The sequence below is a fragment of the Coprinopsis cinerea genome (genome assembly GCF_000182895.1).
Source record: "Coprinopsis cinerea okayama7#130 chromosome 10 map unlocalized cont3.10, whole genome shotgun sequence".
Classification (NCBI taxonomy): Eukaryota; Fungi; Basidiomycota; class Agaricomycetes; order Agaricales; family Psathyrellaceae; genus Coprinopsis; species Coprinopsis cinerea.
In genome coordinates, this window is record NW_003307535.1 from 1,781,100 (window position 1) to 1,803,290 (window position 22,191).

The 22,191-nt window shown below is 53.0% G+C and overlaps 7 protein-coding genes across 7 annotated transcripts; 2 read left to right on the forward strand and 5 right to left on the reverse strand.

Annotated features, from left to right (window-relative positions):
* Window positions 1–520: 520 nt before the first annotated feature.
* CC1G_02153 (pheromone receptor) lies at window positions 521–3,493 on the reverse strand (the record flags this gene model as incomplete). Its single annotated transcript, XM_001834365.2, has 7 exons — window positions 521–1,841; window positions 1,902–2,379; window positions 2,590–2,769; window positions 2,831–2,949; window positions 3,215–3,267; window positions 3,352–3,421; window positions 3,483–3,493. The coding sequence occupies 7 exons, from the start codon at window positions 3,491–3,493 to the stop codon at window positions 926–928; spliced, it is 1,827 nt and encodes a 608-aa protein (XP_001834417.2). The 3' UTR covers window positions 521–925.
* Window positions 3,494–5,654: 2,161 nt separating this feature from the next.
* CC1G_15344 (hypothetical protein) lies at window positions 5,655–6,032 on the reverse strand (the record flags this gene model as incomplete). Its single annotated transcript, XM_002910391.1, has 1 exon — window positions 5,655–6,032. The coding sequence occupies one exon, from the start codon at window positions 6,030–6,032 to the stop codon at window positions 5,655–5,657; it is 378 nt and encodes a 125-aa protein (XP_002910437.1).
* A 650-nt stretch (window positions 6,033–6,682) lies between these two features.
* Window positions 6,683–7,195, reverse strand: CC1G_02154 (hypothetical protein; the record flags this gene model as incomplete). Its single annotated transcript, XM_001834366.2, has 1 exon — window positions 6,683–7,195. The coding sequence occupies one exon, from the start codon at window positions 7,193–7,195 to the stop codon at window positions 6,683–6,685; it is 513 nt and encodes a 170-aa protein (XP_001834418.2).
* A 1,018-nt stretch (window positions 7,196–8,213) lies between these two features.
* On the reverse strand, window positions 8,214–8,924 carry CC1G_02155 (hypothetical protein; the record flags this gene model as incomplete). The annotated part of the gene is made up of 1 exon (XM_001834367.2): window positions 8,214–8,924. The coding sequence occupies one exon, from the start codon at window positions 8,922–8,924 to the stop codon at window positions 8,214–8,216; it is 711 nt and encodes a 236-aa protein (XP_001834419.2).
* A 1,415-nt stretch (window positions 8,925–10,339) lies between these two features.
* CC1G_02156 (prefoldin subunit) lies at window positions 10,340–11,373 on the reverse strand (the record flags this gene model as incomplete). Its single annotated transcript, XM_001834368.2, has 5 exons — window positions 11,223–11,373; window positions 11,086–11,162; window positions 10,897–11,008; window positions 10,659–10,814; window positions 10,340–10,564 (listed from the first exon to the last, which is right to left on the reverse strand). Exons 1-5 carry the CDS (start codon window positions 11,292–11,294, stop codon window positions 10,340–10,342), a joined length of 642 nt encoding a protein of 213 aa, XP_001834420.1. The 5' UTR covers window positions 11,295–11,373.
* A 276-nt stretch (window positions 11,374–11,649) lies between these two features.
* On the forward strand, window positions 11,650–14,626 carry CC1G_02157 (rRNA primary transcript binding protein; the record flags this gene model as incomplete). Its single annotated transcript, XM_001834369.1, has 5 exons — window positions 11,650–11,910; window positions 11,982–12,407; window positions 12,469–12,621; window positions 12,974–13,240; window positions 13,310–14,626. 5 exons carry the CDS (start codon window positions 11,650–11,652, stop codon window positions 14,624–14,626), a joined length of 2,424 nt encoding a protein of 807 aa, XP_001834421.1.
* Window positions 14,627–16,684: 2,058 nt separating this feature from the next.
* Window positions 16,685–20,869, forward strand: CC1G_02158 (meiotically up-regulated 152 protein; the record flags this gene model as incomplete). The annotated part of the gene is made up of 4 exons (XM_001834370.2): window positions 16,685–16,708; window positions 16,768–18,910; window positions 18,979–20,748; window positions 20,856–20,869. 4 exons carry the CDS (start codon window positions 16,685–16,687, stop codon window positions 20,867–20,869), a joined length of 3,951 nt encoding a protein of 1,316 aa, XP_001834422.2.
* Between the last annotated feature and the right edge of the window lie 1,322 nt (window positions 20,870–22,191).

The following is a 22,191-nucleotide window of genomic DNA, read 5'->3' on the forward strand; positions in this document are numbered from 1 at the left end:
GACGAACGAGCTGTCAACTTTTGCTTCGAAGAACAAGCCCTGGAGTCCATTGCAACAAATCTTGAACAAGCCCCTCACACAGCTGCCTATTCTCAACAGCAAACGGTAAGACAAGTCGTGCATTAGACTGTGAAGGCGCACGTACCTCGCTAGCCCTTCCCATTACGTCCGAAAATCCAATCCATCCTGATGGTGTCGATCCCAGCGCCATCGTGGCCATTTTTGAGTTTCCGGGTTTTGGGGACTGAGGAGAGCGATAGAGACTGAACGGATTGAGGGTGTATGAGGGCGCAGGGGAATGAAAGCAGTCTGTCGCCCAAAAGAAGAGGTCGCTGCCTATGTACGCCAGCGACGAGCCACTCGTTATTGTCTTCATGCTTAGTCAGCTGCCCAATCGGGAACGCGAAGACAATAAGGTGGGAGGCGCCCAAGGGATGAGCGGTTCATGACGAAACGGTTTCGACTTCATGTTTCGACTAAGGCGCACCACAATAGCCTTGTAGCCACGGGATCATCATATGAAGCAACATATCTATATTGCATTTGACCACAGAATTATCTAAAACTTCAAGTTGTGTACGTTTGGAAGTGACGAATCGGATATCGCGGGAGACATAGGAAGTCATAAACCCCATGGTATGCTATGATACAGAATGTGAGAACGAAGAGGAGGCGGAGAGAGATCTATGCTACACAGAATAGGATGAGAGGTGGAGGATACATCAAGGGGGGTTGAACCAGAACCAACGAGATACAGAAAGGTGGAAGGGAGGACAGACACAACGAAATGCGAATACGATCCTTCAATCCTCCGCATAAGATAATACATACTTGCGAAAATGAGAGTCTTAAGAAAGAATGGACGAGTCAATGATGAACATAAGAAGCGTGAAAAACCGTGAACGAAGCCAGATGAGTAGTAGACCTATACCGTTTCTTGAACAACCGTCATGTGAATGCCTTCACCAGGATAGCCGACAGGACTGGAACCGTGCCTCATCCTCTCCCAGCTGGCCCTCAGGCTTTGAAGACTAGGCTTCAGCGATGGAGTCCTGTGATGGCCGTGGCTCCGCTGAGGTGTTGGCGAATGCATGGCAACACTCGACCCTTCAAACGGTCTCCCTCCTTCGGTGTGAGGTTGGCGATAGTAAGAAGGAACATCCGAGCATGCACCGATAGAAGAGCGAGTCGAGAGGGTAGGCGACCTTGTCTCATAACGAGAGCTAACACTCGCGGTGGGAGAAGGTGAAACAGGTGGGACAGGCCAGTCAGCTTGGAAGACCGAGTCAATTTGAGGACGAGGCGCTTTGGGGGGCGTAGACAGCTTCGCCACAGGGGTGGCGGGAAGCTTAGCCGCGTCAGCGAGGGGCAGGACAGGGTCTGCAACAATCGCTACTTTCAACACTGGAACTGGTCGGCGGGGAAGGTGGTAAGCCGGGATGGTCGGATGCGATGGCGGTTGGCGGACGGTGACCGGACTCGGAGATGAAGCCTGCAACGGAGCCGAAACGCCCAACGTGTGGGCGGGAGGGGAGCCAAGATATGAAATTGTCGAGTTCATGAACGCCGTTTCTTCAGCGGACATGGGGCCTGTGCTTGGCGTGATGGGACTCTGGATATCGCCGCCACGGAACGAAGCAGAACTTGGACTCCGACTTGACACAGGCGAGATGGGCGGGGACTTGAGGGACCGTGAGCGCTTAGTCGGGGAGGGGCTCTTGGGATACTTGAAGTCCAACATGTCGTCCCATCCGGACTTGAGTTCGACCATGTGAGGGCGCGCGCTCGAATCCAATCTTGATCGACAGACAATGGGCTGCGGAAGGTGGGTTCGAGGACGCCTGTAGATCCAAATGATGTTAATATCATTGATGAACGCCCATAGTTGGATAAACACATACCGAGCAGGGAGTTGGAACCTGAAACTGATCTTACATGCCGCCTTGACCTCCCTGGCGATTTCCTCCCTTTTGTTCCACTTCTTGACGAAGGACTTGTAGGCATCCCTCGTCTCTTCCCCAAATGCGAGGGTCAAGACGATGAATATGGTCGAGATAGTGAAAAGGATCCACCAAGTAGCCGCGACATTCCCAGCGTCTTCCGGTGAGAGTATATCGACTTCACCCAACTTGGCATGCACCTCGTCCCAACTCGTCCATTCCTTCAGGGTAGGAATTGAGAAGAGCTGAAAGAGGGTGGTGACGGCCGATACCCCAGTAATGAACATGACGACGAATATCTTGCGAGAGAAAAGTGAAGAAGACGAGATAGTCGTACTTCGGGATGATAGGTGGGTAGCAAAGGCGGAAGTGTTGTGTCGGAAGGAGTGGTGGATGGCAAGGCCTACAGATGTCCCAAAGTTACTTGCAGGAACAAAGTCTATGGACAATACCACATACCGCATAAGAACATCGTAATCGCACACAGCGCCAGAGGAAGAGTCCAGATGGTGACGAGCGCCGGAGTGGACGGGTGAATCGAAGCTGAGCAGCCAAAGTCGGCGGCAAGGTTGAAGCGATAGTCCTGTGATATTACATCTGCGACCCGGTGAGCAAGGGCGTTAGAAGCCGAAGCAAAGCTTGAGCTTACGAAGGGACATATAGATCAAAGGGATCATATAACAGCAAATAACCTCAAAAATCGTCGAGTTACGTTTGACGATCGGGCTATCGATAATCTTGCGCGAGGACGACACCAGCTCCAGCTGCCTTGCGATACAAAGGAGGGCACCTGGGATTGCGACATTCACACCTAACAGTAACTTTGTCGCTGATATCATTTCCCAAAATCAGATTCGGAGAGAGCTACGATTATATTTCAGGCCACTTACTGATATCGCACCAGATTTCCGAGTGGATGTCCACATTCCCCGCCCATACCGCAGAGTTGACAGCGTGGATGAAGTTAGCGGTGAGGAACCATACGACGAGCGCTAGGCTTGGGACATCGCTGTAAACGCGCTTGATGGGTAGGAACCCCGTCAGCAAGATTGACCATAGGGTCGATAGTGCGATCATGGAGGCGGCAGTCATCGTAGAGGTCGGTGTGGGCGAAGGCCGTCCTGAGCGATACCAATGAAGGCCGTTAATCCCTATGAGGACTCCAGCGACCCAAAGACCAGGGTCCACGCCCTTGAAAAGAGAGAGTTAACAAAAAAAAAAAGAGGAAGGGAGAAACGAAGAAAGGAATATTCGCAGAAGCTCGACATTCGCACAGAGGGTATATGAAGTACCGACTGAAAACAAGGAACAAGGGATTCAAAGCGGGCTGGCACCAAACATGGAAATGTCAAGTCAGAACAGAGAACGGAGGGATGGACCGTCATCCAATCACTCTCTTCAATCGACTGACAGCCCCATTGTCCCTTGACCACCGCTTCTCAAAGTCGACAAATACCTCGCCCATTTCAAAACAAGGGCATCTAGTGGGCGGACCTTGTCAGACCCAAGAAGAAACGGTAAATTAGATGGGACTAGACTTACATAAACGGCATGTTGCGGTGCGAAATGCGACGGGATGACGATATGACTCGAGGGGACAAAGGGAACAGCGGATGCGGAATTGGTAAATCGCGTTTATTCCCAATTATTGCCCACATTTTCAAGCGACTTCTCAACCCAGTTTGGACAACCGTATGTGGCTTCCTTTTTAGGTGGGGTAACATCCGTTTTCGGAGGTGACGGAAATCCACGTGACAGGGCCTGGAACTGCGCTGCTTCGCAGCGGTAATGTCAATGACCATTGCCCAAGAGGGGTAGCGAGGGTCGGATAAACGAAACAGAACAGATTCAGGAAGGAGAGAGGCAGAAGTGAGAAGAGTGAAAGCCTAACCACGAAAAAAGAGGATGAATGTTCAACTGGATACTTGTCGCCCGAACTCAAGGACCAATTTCGCCCGCCGAATTGCAGCATATTGCTGGCCAGAGCTGGGTGGGATAGAGAAAGGTGATCCGAGTAATATTGAATGGGAGTGGAGTAGACAGAGCTCACCGATGACTGGATTTCATGCAACATTCAACGTGATGTTGGCAGCGGTGGCGTCTGATTTGGCAATGACAAGGGGTCGTCGTTTGAGGACTCAGTAAACAGAAGTCTGCTAGATTTTTACGTATTCGATGCACCATATTTGAAGAGGCGAAATAGAGTAGGCCGACAAGGTCGTCAAGCGGGTTTGTGGGCGGTCGTCTTCATGATCACAGAGTCACAAGTTGTTGACTTCAGAGAGCCTATGGTTCTACCGTTGCCGTTAGAGGCCGCACCGATGAGACAAGCTTCACTCCGTGTGAGGCATAGACCGAGAATCGAGATGACCGTCATAGACTCTCTGTCCCATCGGCAGCGTGGACCACGGTAGAAGTCGAAGATAGTCGACCCAACCGTAACCGTCGACCGACAAGATTATAGGTCATAGACCGTCTGCCGCCTGGAGGTGCTGCAGATTTCTTTTCTTTATCCATGGGTAGTAGATGAACCCCCGCTTGGCCAGCATCACGAATGCGCATCGAAGTCAGCTCATTATCTTCGTGTCTCTGTGTAGACCAAGACAGCTCCACGTCGAGGCAATGGCGGCACAGGTTGAAACGGTGTCACGAAGAAACGGAGCGAGTCGAAAGCCTCCAGCGGGCCTATAGGTAGCACCTGAACATGGCGAGCGCTTAGACTGGCACAATTCAGCTCACTCCCAGAGCCCCTGTTTTGGTCTGTCGATGTCCTAGAGCGCCAGTTGTTGTGACCGCAACGGTCGTCCATGGTGGTCGTCGTCGTCGTCCGAAACCAAAAGATTGTCGCGGCATTCCAATCTCTCAACTCCGCGCACGGACCGTTTGATGGCGCATCAAAGACGCCTTCCTGTTTGGCCCCTTCCCGCTGCTTTTTGCCAAGTCAGGCCTTTCGGGAAACGAAGCCCCTGTCTAGGAACGACAGCGACGAGTGCTGTGTTCGCTGAGCCTGCACGAACCCAGATAGTCCTGGATGACACCGCCGTGGACGTTGTCCACGTCTGAGATGGCAGTGATAGGAATCCCCCTAAGGATACAACTGCTGCACTTCAGGACCATAAAGCTGCTGTAAATTCTCAAAAACTCGCATGTGCTATTCCTTAGTAAATTTATGAAGCTTTGGCAGCCCGGTATGCGACTCGGATACAATGTACTTGGGAACTCCTAACCCTGGGATTTACCGAGCGTCAAGCTCAATGATCGGGCGACGGGAACGAGGCTAGCATGAAGGTTGGACATGATGCATGAGTGTTTGAGCACGGATCCGGTGCTGCTGGTAGAGCCGAGGCGCAGGTCTCGAATCATTGGTTATGGCTACAAGGTATGATAATACAAATGGTAGATGATACAGCAGTAGGAGTTTCAAGGAAGGGCTAAGGAGCGTGTCCGTATGATAGTCGATTCGAGGCTATGGCGGTACCCGTACAGTACTCGTACTATTATGCCCCCCAAGCATCGACGACCAATGAGCAGAGAGGAAACAAATGATTGTGGGTAGGTCGGTATGGGTAGTATCAGGTAGTCGGGTATGGTTGAAGGAGTCGTGTATCGCGTCGGAATAGAATGCCCTCAGAGTTGGAGGGATCACTGGGAGGATTGGAAAGCAAGGTGGGAGTAAATCGAGAGCTCGGAGCACACCGTCCATGGCTCCAACGATCACAGTCGATAAGTAGGCGGTCGATCCATCGAACACCGTCCACAAGCACACCGGAAACTCGAGAACCGGTAGCCAGAATCAAGGCCTATCGTCCAGTTATCACTCCCACTCTTCCTGCTCTCCATCCCCCCATTCCTCTTGAAACTGCTCGTACCAGACGAGCTAGATCCCCACTGCGGATTCGGTTGAGGCAAGGGGTTGTTGCCGTTGCTCTGATTCCCCCTTCGTTTCTGCTGGTGGTGGTTGGTATTCCGATTGAGAACGTGTGCGGGCGGTTTTCGGGAGTGGGTATCGGGGTCGGAGGCGCTGTATGCTGCCGCTGCGATCATGAGCGCCGGGAAGAGGGCGGTCAGTCGGGCGCGGGCTTGTGCGGACATGCGATGTATAGTTTTGTGAGAGTGGTTTGTGGTGGATAAGATGAGAGATTCGGTGTCGACGTAGCGGTATTTGCGCAGGTTATTATATCAGATCGTCATGAATGTGTGCGCCTGAGGCTGTGTTTTGTTCAGGGCATGTCGGTTAACAGCAGAAGAGCAGCCCCTTTCGGGAGCGGGGCAGGTGCACAGCCTCATGTCACAGCGCCAAGCCGACGGTATGACGGAATGAAGCTCGAATCGGCGTCTACCTATTTATTGCTTCTTCTTGTTCAATAATCAAGACTTTACAAGCCAATGCCCAAATGCTCACCATAATAACAGGTTGAGATGCATTTCGAACAAGATAAGCACACACAGCACCGTAAGCTTCACGAGTACGAGCAGACTCGGAGGTGTTGTTATTCATGGAATACATACGGTGACATAAATTACGGAGCCAGTAAACCAAGGCATCTACTACTCGACAACAGTAAAATGCAGAAAAACAAATAAGCGCCCTCTACCTCTCCACTCGTCACCACAGAGCGCCCACAGCTATTGTCGTAGCCTCGTCGACGTCGTAATGGGCGAACAAGGCGTTTGTGTAAGCCCCAGTGCTCAATTACTACCGGTCGTCCCTTATCCATTGGAGAAGCTCTGAGCCTTGCGTATCATCGGAGCCAACGCCAGATAGCCAGAGAGATACCAAGCCAGATAGCAACACAGTAGTACAAAGGCGAACTCGCCGTCGCGCTCCTTTCGCCAGAGGTCTTTGGGTTGGCAATCTCCTTGTCAGAGGTCTCGTCGTCCTCAGAATGACTTCCGTTGCCAGATAGTGTCTCCTTGCCAGATTCAGGTACCACGGCTGTAGTAGTCGATTTCGATGGGTGAGTGTTGTCGAGCGAGCTGTGCTCAGGTGCACTAGAAGGGTCATCAACCCACACCTCCTCGATCACCTTGCCGTGGACTCCACTAGTAATATTTCCGCAAATAACCAAACGGCGATGCTCGTTCTGTCGCCTTGCGTCTTCGCGAGTGTAGAAAACTCGGCCCAAGTCGTCCTTGTAGGCGAGCACCTTGTTTGGCTTGTCTCTGTTCGGATCGTTGGAATCTGCTTCTTTCCACATGATGCCCCCGGTCACCACAGCGTTTCCGGTGATTGCTCCAGTAATCGTGAGGGTCATGGTTCTGTTCGATCAGTTGTGAGTTGACTTCAGGAGGTCGAAGTGAAACAGCGGTGGCGGGTTGTGGTTAGTATGCATTCGAGGGACGACCTCCAGGGCCTTTATACCTGGATCGGGGCAGGGTCGTGTGCTGCTGTGCATCGTATGCCCACCAAAATGAACGAATAACTCATTTCGTCGTCAACCATATCAGTGGTCCACAGCTCGTCAATTAATTGTCAGAGATGGCCCTGAGAGACGACTGTGCCACACTGCTGTTCGAGGCATGCATCCTTCCTCTCCGTTTTACAGCTGATTGCAAAATTGTAGGCCGGTCGAGGAGTTTTTAAATTTGTGACGATGTCCTTAGGAATATAGCAAAATGATGGCGAGGTTTCCTTGGAAGTACTGCAGGGGACCACAAGTGAGGGTCGGGGCGGAGCCTGGTTAACACCGTAAGGAGAGAGATTTGAAGTATATCAGCGGAATTCAAGACAGGCCTAGGCAATGCCAGCAATATCAGGTGGGCTCGTGCCGAGCCATATTGTCGCGAGCCAGAGTCCACAACGGTTGTCGCGGTCAATTTCTATCGGTTACCTGCCCTAAATAAAACCACACCTTATAGAAACATCTGGAATCAGACCGACTAGTATTTGTTCAAATAATGCCAAGGTATAGACGCTACGGTGAACGCCATTCTACCACAACTCGTCAATGAAGACTCGGAGAGCGCCCACGGCGCTTAAGATCGCGTACTGACGTAATCACAACACCTTCATTATTCTGACTGTTCACAGCGCTTCATTTATGAGAAAAATGTCACATTAATTAGATAGTACGTTATGGAAGAACAGATAATCTACAGAGTACATGATAGAAATACGAGACAGAAACGGATCTACACCTCTCCTGGTTCTGAGGCTACGGAAGAGAACGCGCCCAACACTCTTGAACACTCGGGAATCGGGACGTCGGGAAACTGACAAAGCGAAGCCCCGTCGTCAAACATCCACTCATGCTAAAGCTGTTGATGATATCCTCATGATCGACGCACTCCAAGCCATTGCGCAACCTTGGCGCCGACCCGCCTAGTAGGAGAACTGCGGTTGGAAGCCGAAGGTGTGGTCGGAATCAAGTTCTCCTCGTCGGCCTTGCTAGTATCCCTCCTCTGTTCATCCGCCTCCCGCCACTTCACAGCCTCCTCCTCCATACGCTTCGCCGCCTCCTCCATAAGTCTTGCCGCCTCCTCCATAAGTTTCACCCCCTCCTCCATAATCATCTCCTGCTCCTCCATAGTAAGCTCCTCCATAAGCTTCTCCTGTTCCTCCATAAACTTCTCCTTCTCTTCCATAAGCTTCGCCAACTCCTCCATAAGCTTCTCCCGCTCCTCCATAAACCTCGCGTCCTCCTCCCTAACCTCCACAATCGACCCCCCAGCAGTATCCACCAACCCCCCCTTCTTTGGCAACCGCTCTCTATCAATCCACACCTCCGTGATCTGCTTCTGACAGTACATACCCCCAGTAATAGGGCCATTAATAACCATATCCCCATTCCCTATTCCAACCTCGCGGTCCCCGGCACTTTCGAGCGCCTCCTGGGCAGTGGTGTATATCCGACCCCGCTCGTCCTGGTAGGCGAGGACTTTGTTGGGATCCTTTGCGTCGGGGTGGTCGCGGTCGGCGCCGATGCGGATGGTTGGCGCGATGCAGGTAAACCCGGTGATTACTCCTGTGACATACACTGTCATGGTGCTTAATGTATGAATTTAAAGTGGGGGAGGGATGGGCGTTGTGACTCTGGTGAGATTGAGAGACTGAGAGGCTGAGGTGGGTAGTGGTGAATGGTATCGAGTTTCTGGCTTTTGTTCTGGTTTCTGCAAGGTAGCGGTTTATGCACCTTTTATACCCTGACACCACAGCACAGTGGGTGCATGCGCACACGCTTTGTGCTGGCTTTTACAAGGCTGTAAGGATGGAGATCAACTTGAATTGTCGCTAGTGGCTTTGTAGAGCCGCTGTGGACACAGCCCATTCCCCGCTCCCGCTCGACATTTGTCTTCACAGCTCCACGGTCACGGTTGCAGGCGGCTTATGCCGTACAGAGAACGAGAAACGAGAACCCACAGCGACGAAAATTACACAAAATAATCTACTCACAAAAGAATAAAGCATGTTCCCTCGTTTTGGGGTTCCCAATATCCTTGTTCCCTGATGTCTATGACGATTTGGAAACAGGGTCGTTTGAATAACCGCGCGCTTGACCACAAGTTGAAGTTGACAACAAACACGGTGTGGTTGGCTTTCAGCCTTTTACAGCACATTATCAGGTCGTCGTAAACGAACAGGTTTTGAGAGAGGATTTGGTCAGAGAATGAATTCAGACTGTACAAGCGGGAATGGAATAGAATGATCGGGCGAATTCCCCGAGGGGGGGGGGGGGGAACTTCTAGGTTACCAGCTGTTAGTTGTTAGTTGTAGTTGTCTTCAAGTTGTGGAATGCAGAGGAGACTGGGAGCGAGAGTATCCACGATTTGGTTCACGGCGAGCCTGAATTCTCACCAACCGACTTGGTGGTAAGTAGGCATCTTGCCATTCCATCCATCCGTCCAAGGGCATTCAGGCCCATCGGATCTCAAGTTCTCCTTTCGTATTCTCCTCTCATTTTCCTTCTCCTCCTCCTCCTCCTCCCCTTCCTCCTTCGCTAACAGCAAGTTTCCTTTCGCATCCCAATGCACCGCGAGTGCAGTGTCAACATGTCACTGTTAACGTCCATACTACGGTTGGTCCGGCGAGTTTAGGTTGGAGAGGGAGATGGCCTTCAATCCCGAATTTCCGCAGCGGGCACCCCAACAAGCCCTACTCACACACAAGCATCACTACAAATCTATCCATGTGCCTTGTTGTGTTCCTCCACTGGCACCACCTCCCCGCCAAGCTGCAGTATACTGTATACAATACCGTGGTTATGGTTCACGGACAGGGAGGGCCAAAAATAGCCAGCCAACTTGAATTCTTCGCCAATGAGAGCCACAGAGTAATCGAAAACCCGAATTTTTATTTTCACTCGCCTACTGCCAATTCCCGGGCCCATTCTTGTGCTTCCATCTCACCACACCCCTATCCTCCATCCTATCTCTCTTGCTACTCCCCCTCGTCATGCACCTCACGCCTTCTCCTTCTCCTCAGCCTCCTTCGCTAACCTCCTCTCCCTCCTCCGTTTCACATCCCAATTGTACACCCGCGCGGTGTTGACTTCCATGATGGTCAGCTGCTCGCGGAGGAACTCGAGGTCTTCGATGGTGTTGGAGAGGGTGAGGTTGGCTGCGTCGAGTTTGGATTGGAGGAGGGAGATGGCTTCGGGGATGGGGTAGGAGAGCATTACGTTTGCCTGGAGGGAGGGGGTTAGTGTTAGTATAGATGTGAATGGGTGGGGGGTTAGAGGGAGGGGATGGATGGAGGGACGAGAGAGGGTAGAAACGCACCCCAAGCCAGAGATAAACGGTATCAGTATCCTGAATCTCTGCTTCGGCATACAGCGTATCGTTCAGCTCGAACGTCGTTTTGAACGGTTGAGGTTCGCCGTCGTCTTCTTCATCATCCAAATCGTCCTCGTCGTCTTCAGACTTCGATTTACCCGCCTAACATCCAAAGGTATCCGAGTCAGCACCAGTCCACCGCGACGCACAAACGGGGTACGCGGAAAAGGTGCCAACTACGCACCTTTCGATCCCGGATAAACTCGACCATATCAAGCGTCTTCTTGATATCAGGAATCTTCTCTTCAAGGCTTGCGCGTCGTTGAGTCAGACTACCGTCCATGTACCGGTACTTTCTGGCTTCCCATTGGAAATCAAAGGTCAGGATTATGATTCTCGTCCGCCATGCTAATGGCGAGAGGTGCGGACGTACGCTATGGCATCTTGGAATGTCCGCAGTGTTGCTTCGACGTCGCCGTCTGGTCCGCCTAGGTATTCTTCTACGTCGGCCTAGGAGATAGAGGTGGCAGGGGTTAGGACACAAATAGGATGAAGGCGGTGAGGACGCACGATAAACGGAGCTTTAGGGATCCCTCGTGGATTCTTCTCCTCAGAGAAGACTGTTTTGGGTGTTTGTGCCATCTCGTAGCCTGATATTCTAGTCTTTTTGACCAGACTTTGTCGATTGAGGAACAGCGATCAGCAAAGTCCAAACGCGCTCGCTGGGTGTGCGTATCAAAACACGATCGCAGGGCCCCGACGCCAAGAGATCTTGAGAGAGGGGCGGCAAAATCCGCTGTTGACATCACACAAATTCAACTCCCGCCGCACACTAGAAAAACGCCATCAATTTCTCCAAAGATAATTTTTTCCAAGGTTCGTTTCGTCTCCTTCTTTCCCTATCCCTTTTTCCCTAACAAAAAAAAGGCTTTATTTTCTTCAGATCTCCATCTTTCATACGAAACTTAAGCTTCCTAGGAGATCTTGAACGCCCACGATGAGCTCAACACGGCTCGTGATCAAGAACCTCCCGCCGTACTGCACACCGGAACGCCTCCGACAGCATTTTGAAGGCAAACATAATCCAGGTGCACCCCGTGGCCAAATCACCGACGTCAAAGTCTCGTTCAAACCCGATGGGACCTCGAGGAGGTTCGGGTTTGTGGGGTACAAGACGCCTGAGGAGGCGGTGAAAGCCAAGGAGTGGTTTGATAGGACGTTTATTGATTCGGCGAGGATTAGTGTTGCGTTGGTTGAGGTGAGTGGTTCTTCTGTGTTGTTTGAGTGTGGGTGGGTGGGGGACTGATCTTGAGGTTGGTGTGTTTCTAGGATAAACCGGATGCACGACCGAATAAACGACGCCGTCTCGCGAGCGACGAACCAAGTTCAGGATCGAACACGACGAAGCTCGGTAAACCGTCCAAATCCTCAGATCCCTCCTCCTCTTCCACCGCCCCATCGACGTCCAACAGCAACAAACACCTCGATACCTTCTTAGAAGTCATGCAGCCCCGCAACAAGGGCCCGTCATGGGCGAACGATGCTGCTGTTCCGGAACCCGTTGTCCCTGCGGCCCCAGCTGAAGAGGCGGATGCATCGATGGAGGACAAACCTGAAGCGTCGGCTGAGCAGGAGGGTCTCTCGGATATGGAGTGGATGAGGCGGCGCATGACGGCCAATGTGGATAAAGTGAATACAGCTGTGTTCGAGCAGTCGGATGATGAAGAGGATGGGAAGAAGGACGCTGGTGAGAAGGTACGTTCGCTTTCGCTTCCACGCCTTTTTGTAAATTGGTCTGATCTCGGCGCGGATGTAGGAGGAGGTTGTAGAGGCTGCACCAGCGCGGCCTGAAGACCCAACGGAAGAAACGATCCGCCAAACCGCCCGGTTATTCGTTCGAAATCTCACCTTCTCGTGCACGGAAGAGGAGTTACTAGAGTTGTTCAGTCCATTCGGCAATGTCGTAAAGGTGAGCATCTCGTCCCCACCCTTCGACCGCCCTCGGTCGACTCCTTTATGATGATAAACCAGTTAGGGACATCAGAATCCTTCGGGGTTGATGAGTACCAATTGGAATCGATAGTAGAAATTTATTCTGATCTTTTCAACCCTTTTCAATCTGTGTATTGAATCGATTACTGACGACCTTTCTCTTCCAGGTTAGTACATGGTTTCGTTCAGCGATATGATGCAAAACGTAAATAGGGACATCAGATTCTTCGGAACTGCTGAACTCCTATGGAATCGATAGTAGAAATTTATTCTGACTCTCCTTCCTCGTATTCCGTCATCTCGATTTTTACTGACACTCCCGTTTGTAGGCGCACATCCCCACAGACGCAACGACAAAGCAGGGAAAGGGTATGGCCTACATCACCTTCTCCTCCCCCGAATCCGCCGTCGCCGCGTACAAATCCCTCGACAAGAAGCCTTTCCAAGGTCGGCTGTTGCACATCCTCGGCGCTGTCGACCGGAAACCTAAAGCCGAAGCGGAAGATGAGGGGAAGAAGAGCGTTAAGGAGGAGAGGGCGGCGAAGAGGAAGGCGTTGGCTGGGAAGGAGTTCAATTGGAGCATGTTGTACATGAATGTGCGTTTAGTTGACCTTTCAATATATTTGTTCGTCCGTTCTAACCTTTCTGGTGTGTTGGTGTTGTAGAGCGACGCGGTAGCATCCTCCATTGCAGACCGGATGAACATCCCCAAAACCTCCATCCTCAACCCCGACCCATCCGAAACGACGACCAACCCGGCCGTCAAACTCGCCCTAGCCGAAACGCACATCATCACCGAAACCAAAACCTTTCTCGAATCGCAGGGCGTGCTCCTCTCGTCCTTCACCTCCAAAGTCCGCTCGGACACGATCCTCCTAGTCAAAAACATCCCCTATGGAACGACTGAGCCTCAGATCCGGGAGATGTTTGAACCGCATGGGGAGTTGGTGCGTGTTTTGGTTCCGCCGGCGGGGACGATTGCGGTGGTGGAGTTTGTTAAGGGGGAGGAGGCGGCCAAGGCCTTCAAAGCGGTTGCGTATAGGCGGCTTGGAAATTCGGTTGTGTATTTGGAGAAGGGGCCTGTTGGGATGTTTGTGAGTGACCCTGAGGAGGTGGAGAAGAGGAGGGTTACGACGGAGGAGGATAGGAGGCTTTTGGAGAGTAGTGTTATTAAGGTTCCGGAAGCCCTACCTATTGAAACTACCGATAGTGCGGGAGAGACGGCTGGAGGTGAGGGGCAGGAGACGGTGGCGGGTTCGACGCTGTACGTCAAGAATTTGTCGTTTGCGACGACGCAGGAGAGGCTCGTTTCGTTGTTCTCGCACCTCCCCTCCTTCTCCTTTGCGCGTATCCAGACGAAGCCGGACCCCAAACGTCCCGGTGCACGGCTCAGTATGGGGTACGGATTTATTGGGTTCAAAGACGTCGAGGGTGCGAGGAAGGCGCTCAAGTCGCTGCAGGGTTTCGTGGTGGATGGGCATGAGCTGCATGTGAAGGTGGCTGGGAGGGGACGGGATGAGGTTGCGAAGGAGTTGGGCGTTGCCACGTCCAACGATGCAACAGGGAAGAGTAGGACGACGAAGATGATTGTCAAGAACGTACCGTTTGAAGCTACGAAGAAGGATATCCGGGACTTGTTTGGTGCGCATGGGAAACTTAAATCTGTACGTCTACCGAGGAAATTCGACTCCCGCACACGGGGATTCGCGTTTTTGGAGTTTGTTAGTCGGCATGAAGCTGAGAATGCTTTCAATGCCCTTCGACATACGCATTTGCTTGGGAGGCATTTGGTGTTGGAGTGGGCGCAGGAGGAGGGTGCGGGCTTAGGGGGCACGGAGGAGGAGTTGGAGGTGTTGAGGAGGAAGGTGGGTGTTGGTGTTGGGATGGGTGTGGATGGGACGATAGGCAAGGGGTTGCCTGGGAGGAAGAGGAAGTTGGAGATGCCGGGGAGGGGGGATGGGGATCCGGAGGAGTTGGAGTAGAGGAGGGTGTTGGAGGGTGTTGGGGGGGGGGTGTTGTGCGTTGTGGTACTGTATGCATATGATCTGGAATTCAATTGATTTTTTCTTACTGTCGGCTGCGTGTGTGGTTGTTTTGGGTGAATGCGAGCTTTCAATGCTGTCTACTCTATCGTCAACCCTCTGGTTAAGTTTGGCGTCTGTGGGGTCCATAGTGGTGATATAGTAAAATGACAACCATCTCGACCGATTTTTTGGGTTATGTGTTTCGTTTGTTCCAGCAATGGTAGCGTCCAGACCTCTGCAAGTATGGTCTACGTAGTGCAGACTGTGTAGTCATTGTAGTGCGTCATTGGTGTTGGTTGTGTTCCTGAGGCGTCGACGAACGTTGGTTAAACTGAGACCAAGATAGGTGCGACTAAAGCTCGACTCGGGACGCCACTTGGTCTGTCCCTGGTTGTCCTGTCAGTTTCCTGCCTACTCCAATGCTTGGCTTTTGGACGTGGCCAGGTATCGAGTATCGGACTTTGGAATCGAGTACTGACAAGCATTTGTCGTCAAGTGGTTCTGCCAGTGGTAGGTCTGGGTGAGTCTAAGAAGAATACGAGAGGGTCTTCTTCTCTAGACCGGTGTTCTAATACGGAGCCTTCCTCTTCCCAGTCCTGACCGTGCACTGTGACTTCCGAAATTCGCTGCTGGACCCTGACATTGTCCCATGTCCTGATGCATCGTGGATTGGAGTCCGGCACGATGCGAAGTTAAACCCGAGCGGCAAGAATGCCGGAATACTTAGCAGTAATTGATTGCATGATGGGGGCGAAATAGGACATATGACCGTTTCGATCATCATCAAAAGGGGTGTGGTTGCCTCGTTGTTTCTTGTCACTACATAGTCACTTTGTGTTGTCCCCACCCCGAACGCATACTTACACATACAAACCGACTACAAACAACCACGCGGCGCTATTTCCAGTTTTCGAATTCGCTTTCTCTTTCTGGCATACTTATGTGCATGTCCCACTGACGGACTGACTCGGCTTTTTGGTCGTTCGTATTCGGATTCCTGGAACGCGGCGACAACGAGGTGGTGTGTTTGACGAGAAAAAATCCTTTGGGTTCGCTTTCGGCAGGGTGCTGTTCAGATATTCATACGAAGTGAGTACATAGTGCCAGTACTTGTCACGGTTTCGAATTCGTTTTCATTGGGGGGAAGAGTTATTTATGTTTACCGTTTACCGTACACCGGTGTTCATAACGGCAGCTGATAAAACACGACGTACTGACGAGGTTTTGTTTTTGGTTATTCCCTATCGGAAAAGAAAGCCCGTAACAGCCGCGATAACCTGAACCTTGTGAACAAGGTCGAGAGATTCGAGATTTTGGAGATTACCGATACCGATAACTGCGACACGATCACCAGCACCAGCACGGTGACGACAATTGCTGCGACGAGATTTACCGCAAGGGACGGCTACGTACAACGACAAGGAGAGAGATATAGAGGAGATTGGGAGATAAACTATGAGCGTTGCTGTGGCTAAAACGAGGGTGTTGGGGGACGAGCCTCTAGGTCGGGCCAGCACCAGCACCAGTACCAGCACCGGGACCGGTACGAGTAGCGGTGGCAGCAGCAGCAGCGTGAAGCACCAGGGGAATGGCGCCACGACAACGACGACGACGTTTTCATTCAAGATCCCTACAACTCCCGCGTCCGCTTCTACTACTACTACCTCAGCTTCGTCGTCCTCGACGTCCCCGCCAGCAAGTACACCATTGAAGCAGCGCCGTGTGTCGCTTGCGCTGCCTGAGACGCCGAGGGTGGCGGAGGGGTGGAATTTTAGGGATGATACGGGGTTGGATGCGGGGGCGGGGGCGGGCACGAGTAGGTTGAGGAAGGCGGGTAAGGCGGCGGCGACGGCTGGGAGTGGGACGGTGGCTTCGTCGTCGGGGTCGACGCCTGCCACGGCGGGAAGTGGGAGTGACGGTGACCAGAGCAATATTCAGCAGGAGACGACGGCGCCGCCACCCCCGCCTAAACCCGAGAAGAAGCCGCGCAAGAAATGGACTCCTGAGGAGACTCAGATGCTTGTAGACGGGTGTAACAAGGTGTGTATTATTAGATTCATATTCTAACAGCAGTAATGAATTGGTCTGGCGTGTAACAGCACGGCGTAGGCAACTGGAAAACTATCCTTCGCGACCCGACGCTCAAATTCGACAACCGTTCCCCAGTCGACCTCAAAGACCGGTTTAGGACTTACTTCCCCGACGCCTACAAACAGCACTACCCCAACGCCAAGACACACCTTTCGAGCAAAGTGCGCTCGACACTCCCAGACGGCTCGTCCATCTTTGAGAAAACCCGCTCCAAACGCCGGCGGCCGTTTACCGAGGAGGAGGATAGAGCACTGAAAGAAGGCTATGAAAAGTACGGTACGGTGTGGGCGACGATCGTGAAAGACTACCCCATTTTCCAGGAGCAGAATAGGCGCTCGACGGATTTGAGGGATAGGTTTAGGAATGCGTTTCCCGAGCTTTACCAACTTGCGGGGTATAAACCGAGGAATACGAAGAAGAAAGGGACGGCGACGACGACGACGACGACTGCTGCTGCTGGGGGGTCGGGTGCGGGCACCTCGACGCCTGAGAGGGGTGTGCAGACGAAGAAGGCGGCAATGGATGATCAGCAGCTTTCAACGGGTGGGCCGGTGAGGAGTCGGAGGAGGGCGCATACGCATCAGGGGTTGTTGAGGGGTGGGACGAAGAGTGTCCCCCAGAGTACGGCCTGCTCGGAGGACGATGATAGTGATATTGAGAGTGACCGGTTGTTTTCCTCGTTCAAGGCTCCCCCGACGCCGCCCTCGCTCGCTGCCAAGAAACCTCTACCTACGACGTCGTTCTCGTCGCTCGGTCCGCCTGTGTCGTCCGACCGGCCTGTGGCAGGAGACGAAGACGAGGAGATGAACCTGATGACGCTCGAACCCCTCACCGAAGCACTCTCCCTACCCGAAATTGGCGGCAGCTCCACACAACAGACGGTGGATATGGACCAAGACGGGCAGTGGTCCTCTGGTATCAACACCCCGACGCACTCGAACCACTGGTCGACGGCCGCGGGTTCCCCGACTTCAAGCCACCTCTCCTCCGACCTTCTCATGAACGGCAACGACCCGACCTCACCTTTCCTCCACCGCCACACCAACCCGAACAACAACTTTGGCATGATTGGCAAGTCTGCGTGGGGGACGGACTGGTTCTCGCCGAACCCCCGGCTGGACCCTTCGAGTAGTAATCTGCAGAATGCCAATGGGAGTGGGTCGGGGAGTGGCAATGGAGGAGGGGGAGGAGGAGGGTACTTTGACCACTCCTCACCTGCGTCACCCTTTTCCTTCAACCACCTGCACCACGGTGTACTCGACCGGTACGATCTATGGCCTACGACCTTCCCCACCGACTTTTCAAGCGAGGTCGGGGTGGGCGAGACGCATTCTACCTTTTCGGACGATGATGATTTGTTGTTCCAGGGCAATAGAGGGTTCACGCACCATTCGTCGTATGCGGGTGATTTGATTTTTGGAGCGAGGCCGCAGATGCAGGGCCAGGGGCAGGGGTTTTATGGGAGTTTGTCGAGTGCGGCTGTTAGTGCTATTGCAGGTGGTGGTGGGGGTGGTGGGTTTGGGTTTGGAGGGTTGGGATTGAATTTGGGGCTGAACTTGGGGTTGGGAGCTGCGGGTGTGGGGGTTGGTGTGGGCGGTGTAGGAGTGGGCACGGCGTTTGGACAGCAGCAGCCACCCCAGCAGAGTGCGGGCATCCATCCGATGCAGTTGCATGCGCATGGGCCTTCGATGCTGGAGGGGATTGATGAGGGTGTGGGGCCTGGTGTGGGGATTAGCGTTTCGGATGAGCAGGGGAACAGCAATGGTGCGGCGACCGGGAATGGGGTTGGGGTACAGGGGGAGGGAGGGGAGGGTGCGCAGCAGGCTGACCCGCTTGGTATCCCGCTCCCGCCTGATGCTATGGATGAGGATTTGGATTTGAGGGATGAGAGTCCGCCTGTTGTGGATGGGCAGCAGGGGCCGTCGCAGGATTCATCCCAGCAGCATCAGCATCAGCACCAGCATGGACAGCATGGGCAGCAGCAACAACAGGATGAGAGTAAACTTGGTGTGGTACCCACGTCGATCCCGATACCGCCTCCTTCGTCGCCGTCTGCTATGATTACGGATAGTGTGCATACGCCTGGTCCGGGGCAGTTTAGTGACGGTGTGCATACGCCTGGACAGTTTACGGATAGTGTGCACTCGCCAGGTCAGTATACGCATTCTCTACTCTCACCTAGTCAGTTTTGCTGATACATACTACTCTCTACACTCTAGGCCAATACGCGGATAGCGTCGTCCGCTCACCAAGCCAATACGCCGATAGCGTGGTCCACTCGCCAAGTCAATACGCCGATAGCGTGCACTCGCCGGGGCAGTTTCGGTTGGACGACTTCGTGGATTTGGGGAATGAGTTGCATATTACGCCGCCTGCTACGCCGCTTACGCATCCGAGGCCTATGAGGCGGTCGAGTGGGTCTATGTTGCATCAGTTTCCTGGGTTTGGGGGGCTTGATGACGGGGAGGGGATTGGTGGGAGTGGGGGTGGGAGTGGTGGAATCGGAGCGGGAGGGGGAATAGGAATTGGTGGAGGAGGGACAGGAGGAGGAGGGGCAGCGCATGCGCGCTCGATTTCAGTCCCCCCGTCCGAGTTTCGGAACCCGCTGTATATCCCTCAGGTGGATGGAGGGTATGCGAGTGCGTTGATTGATTTTGATGCTGTACATGGGATGCACCAGCATTTGTTGCACCAGCAGCTTCAGGCGTCGCAGCAGCAGCAGCAAACGCAGTCCGGGCAACAGCAGCAGCAGCAGCAGGCTCAGCATCAGACCCATAGCCAGCTGGTGCAGCATTTCCAGCAGCAGATGGAGTTTACAGTGCTTAGGCAATTTGGGAATCCGTTTCAGAGTTTGTTGGGTGCTACCGCCCAGGCGCAGGGGCAGGGGACGGCGGCGCAGCAGTCGTCGGGGTCGGGGTCGCCACCGGGTGCTACGGGACAAGGGCAGAAAGGCCAGCAGCGGTCGAGTCCGAGTAGTCGAGGTGGGAGTGGTGAGAGGCGGGGGAGGGAGCCTCGGAGTGGCACCGCGCTTGGGGAAGGAAGAGGGCGGGGGGACGGTGACGCGGGTGGTGACGCTGATGGTGACGGCGATGCGGATGGGGACGGGGACGGTTCGGATATGAGGCCGCAAACCCCCACTTTGGCTTCGAGACACCTGTTGTCGGTTCCGCCTGCTACGCCTGTGGCACCTTCACTTTCGTCTTCGTCGTCCTCGTCGTCGGCGACGTCGGCGACGTCGGCGAGTTCGTCGAGCCATTCGAGTTCGAGTTCGTTGTCGAGTATGGATGATAGTGGTGTGTGGAGGCCTTCGTTTTTGGGTGGTGGTGGTGGTGGTGGGTTGAGTGGGACTACGGGTGCGAATGGGATTGGGATTGGTGGTGGGGGGAGTACGGCTGCGAGTCTTGCGGCTGATATATACAACCTCCCGTTCCTTGATTTGCATTATTACGGGCATGGACCTGGGGGGATGGGTCTTTTGCATCCGGGTGCTGCAATGCTCTCTGCTGCTGCTGCGGGAGGTGGGGGAGGGAACGATGATTTGACGGGGATGATGGATCCCAGCGTGCAGCAGATGCAGTTACAGGCTCAGGCTTTGGATTTGGCGCGGTCTGCCTCCGTTAGTAGTAGTGGGAGTGCACTTGGCACCTCGATGTTCTCCCCGTTTTCGGCGTTGGCGATGAAGCACCATCTGCATACGCATACGCACCAACAGCAGCAGCAACAACACCTGCATCAGCAACAGCAGCACCACCAGCAACACCGTTTGGGCGTTCAGAGTCAAGGCCCTCCGCCGCCACAGTCCCCGACGACGACGAGGCATAGTGTGTCGTCTGCGTCGCTTATTCAGGCGTTTGGTGGTTCTCCTGCTGGTCCTTCGAATACTACTGCTACTGCGAATTCTACCGCTACTTCTGCCACTACGGCTTCGTCGGGTTCTACGTCGGCGAATGGAGGTGCGGCGACGAGGATGCATGTGTCTCAGCCTATAGGTGGGGTGGTGACGTCGCCGTATGGGAAGGGATTGTCGGGTGGAGGAGGGAGGTCGCAGAGTCATCATCGGGGGCAGAGTCATAGTGTTAATACTGTGAATCCGCAGGAGTTGACTGGTAATGGGCCGAGTGGGGGAGGAGGGGCGTTTGGAGAGAGCTTGAGTCGGAGGAAGAGGGCTAGTTGGGATGGGATGGTGTTGTAGTGCTTTAGTGATGGGGTGGTGTTGTAGGTGGTGGAAGTGGGGGAGGAGTGTAAAAGGTCTTTTAGCATCTTCGAATTTCGTTCACTGTTATTTGTGTGTTTTATTATGGCTCCAGTTTTTTTTTATCCGTGTTGTGATATCGCGATGGATAACTCTTCCTTTTTTTTTTTTTTTTTTTTTTTTTTTACTATGGTCTCGTTTTATTTAGCGTTTTTAACTGTGTTTCGATTCCCATCGTCCCATTGCATTACTTGACTGCAACGACTCGTCGTTAATCCGTTCTTCCTCATTAGAGCAGTGCCTCCTCGACAGCCATTTTCCTCCTTTGACAAGTCACATACTAATTATTATCATTGCATGATCCTTCCCACTTCGCCGTATCTTCCCTTTTTACTTATTATCTGCAACGATCATTATTTCGAATTACTACCTGCATAATAGCAATGTGCCTCTTGTCTTTGTTTTTGAGCCGCTAGTAGTCTACCGTTGCGCACACAGGAAGGAGTGTCCACAGCGCCGCTGAAATCGCGTCCTCACTTTCTTGTTCTTTGAAGCTTTCTTTCACCTTTGTTCTCGGGCTACGTCATCGAGTTCGATGTACTTAGTCCATTCAACGATTATCTTTACCCCGTTCTTCGAGGACGATCGAGGTCGAGCCCTCGACCCTATGCTCTCTCTTGTCGCTACTAAAGAGTGGTACTAAGTACCTCGCGTCCTTGATACTCCCGAATTGGCCGAGCGAGTACATTGTAAATGGGCGGTGCCAGCGCCGAGGGGTACAATTGAAAGGAGGCAAGCGCCTAGACAGACTCTGAATAGGTGTTGCCGGTCTGGTTTTGGCAACGTGGTGAAAGTGTTACGTCGATTACTTACCTACGACGCCGAATCGCCCGTTGGGGTGTTTCGATCTGTGCTTTGACGGATTGCGCCGGTGAGGTTTTCTATGCATTGGAAGTTGGGTGGATGGTAATAAATTATGGGAGTGGCAATTCGGAAGTTGTGTGTTCGGAAATGGGCGGTGGGCGCTTAATCGAGTGAATGTTTCTTTTTGTTGTTGGACCCATGAATGATTGATTACTTGGGCTGGGCGTTGTATTTCCCAATTGATACGTAATTGGCGGGTCTCTTCTTCCGTTTTGTGAGGTCTCGGGGTGTCATTGAGTCATGAGGCTAGTCAGGGGGAGATGAGTGTTGTCGGTGTACAGCCTCGTGGGGTTGTGGTGGTATAAAGGCGTGAAGG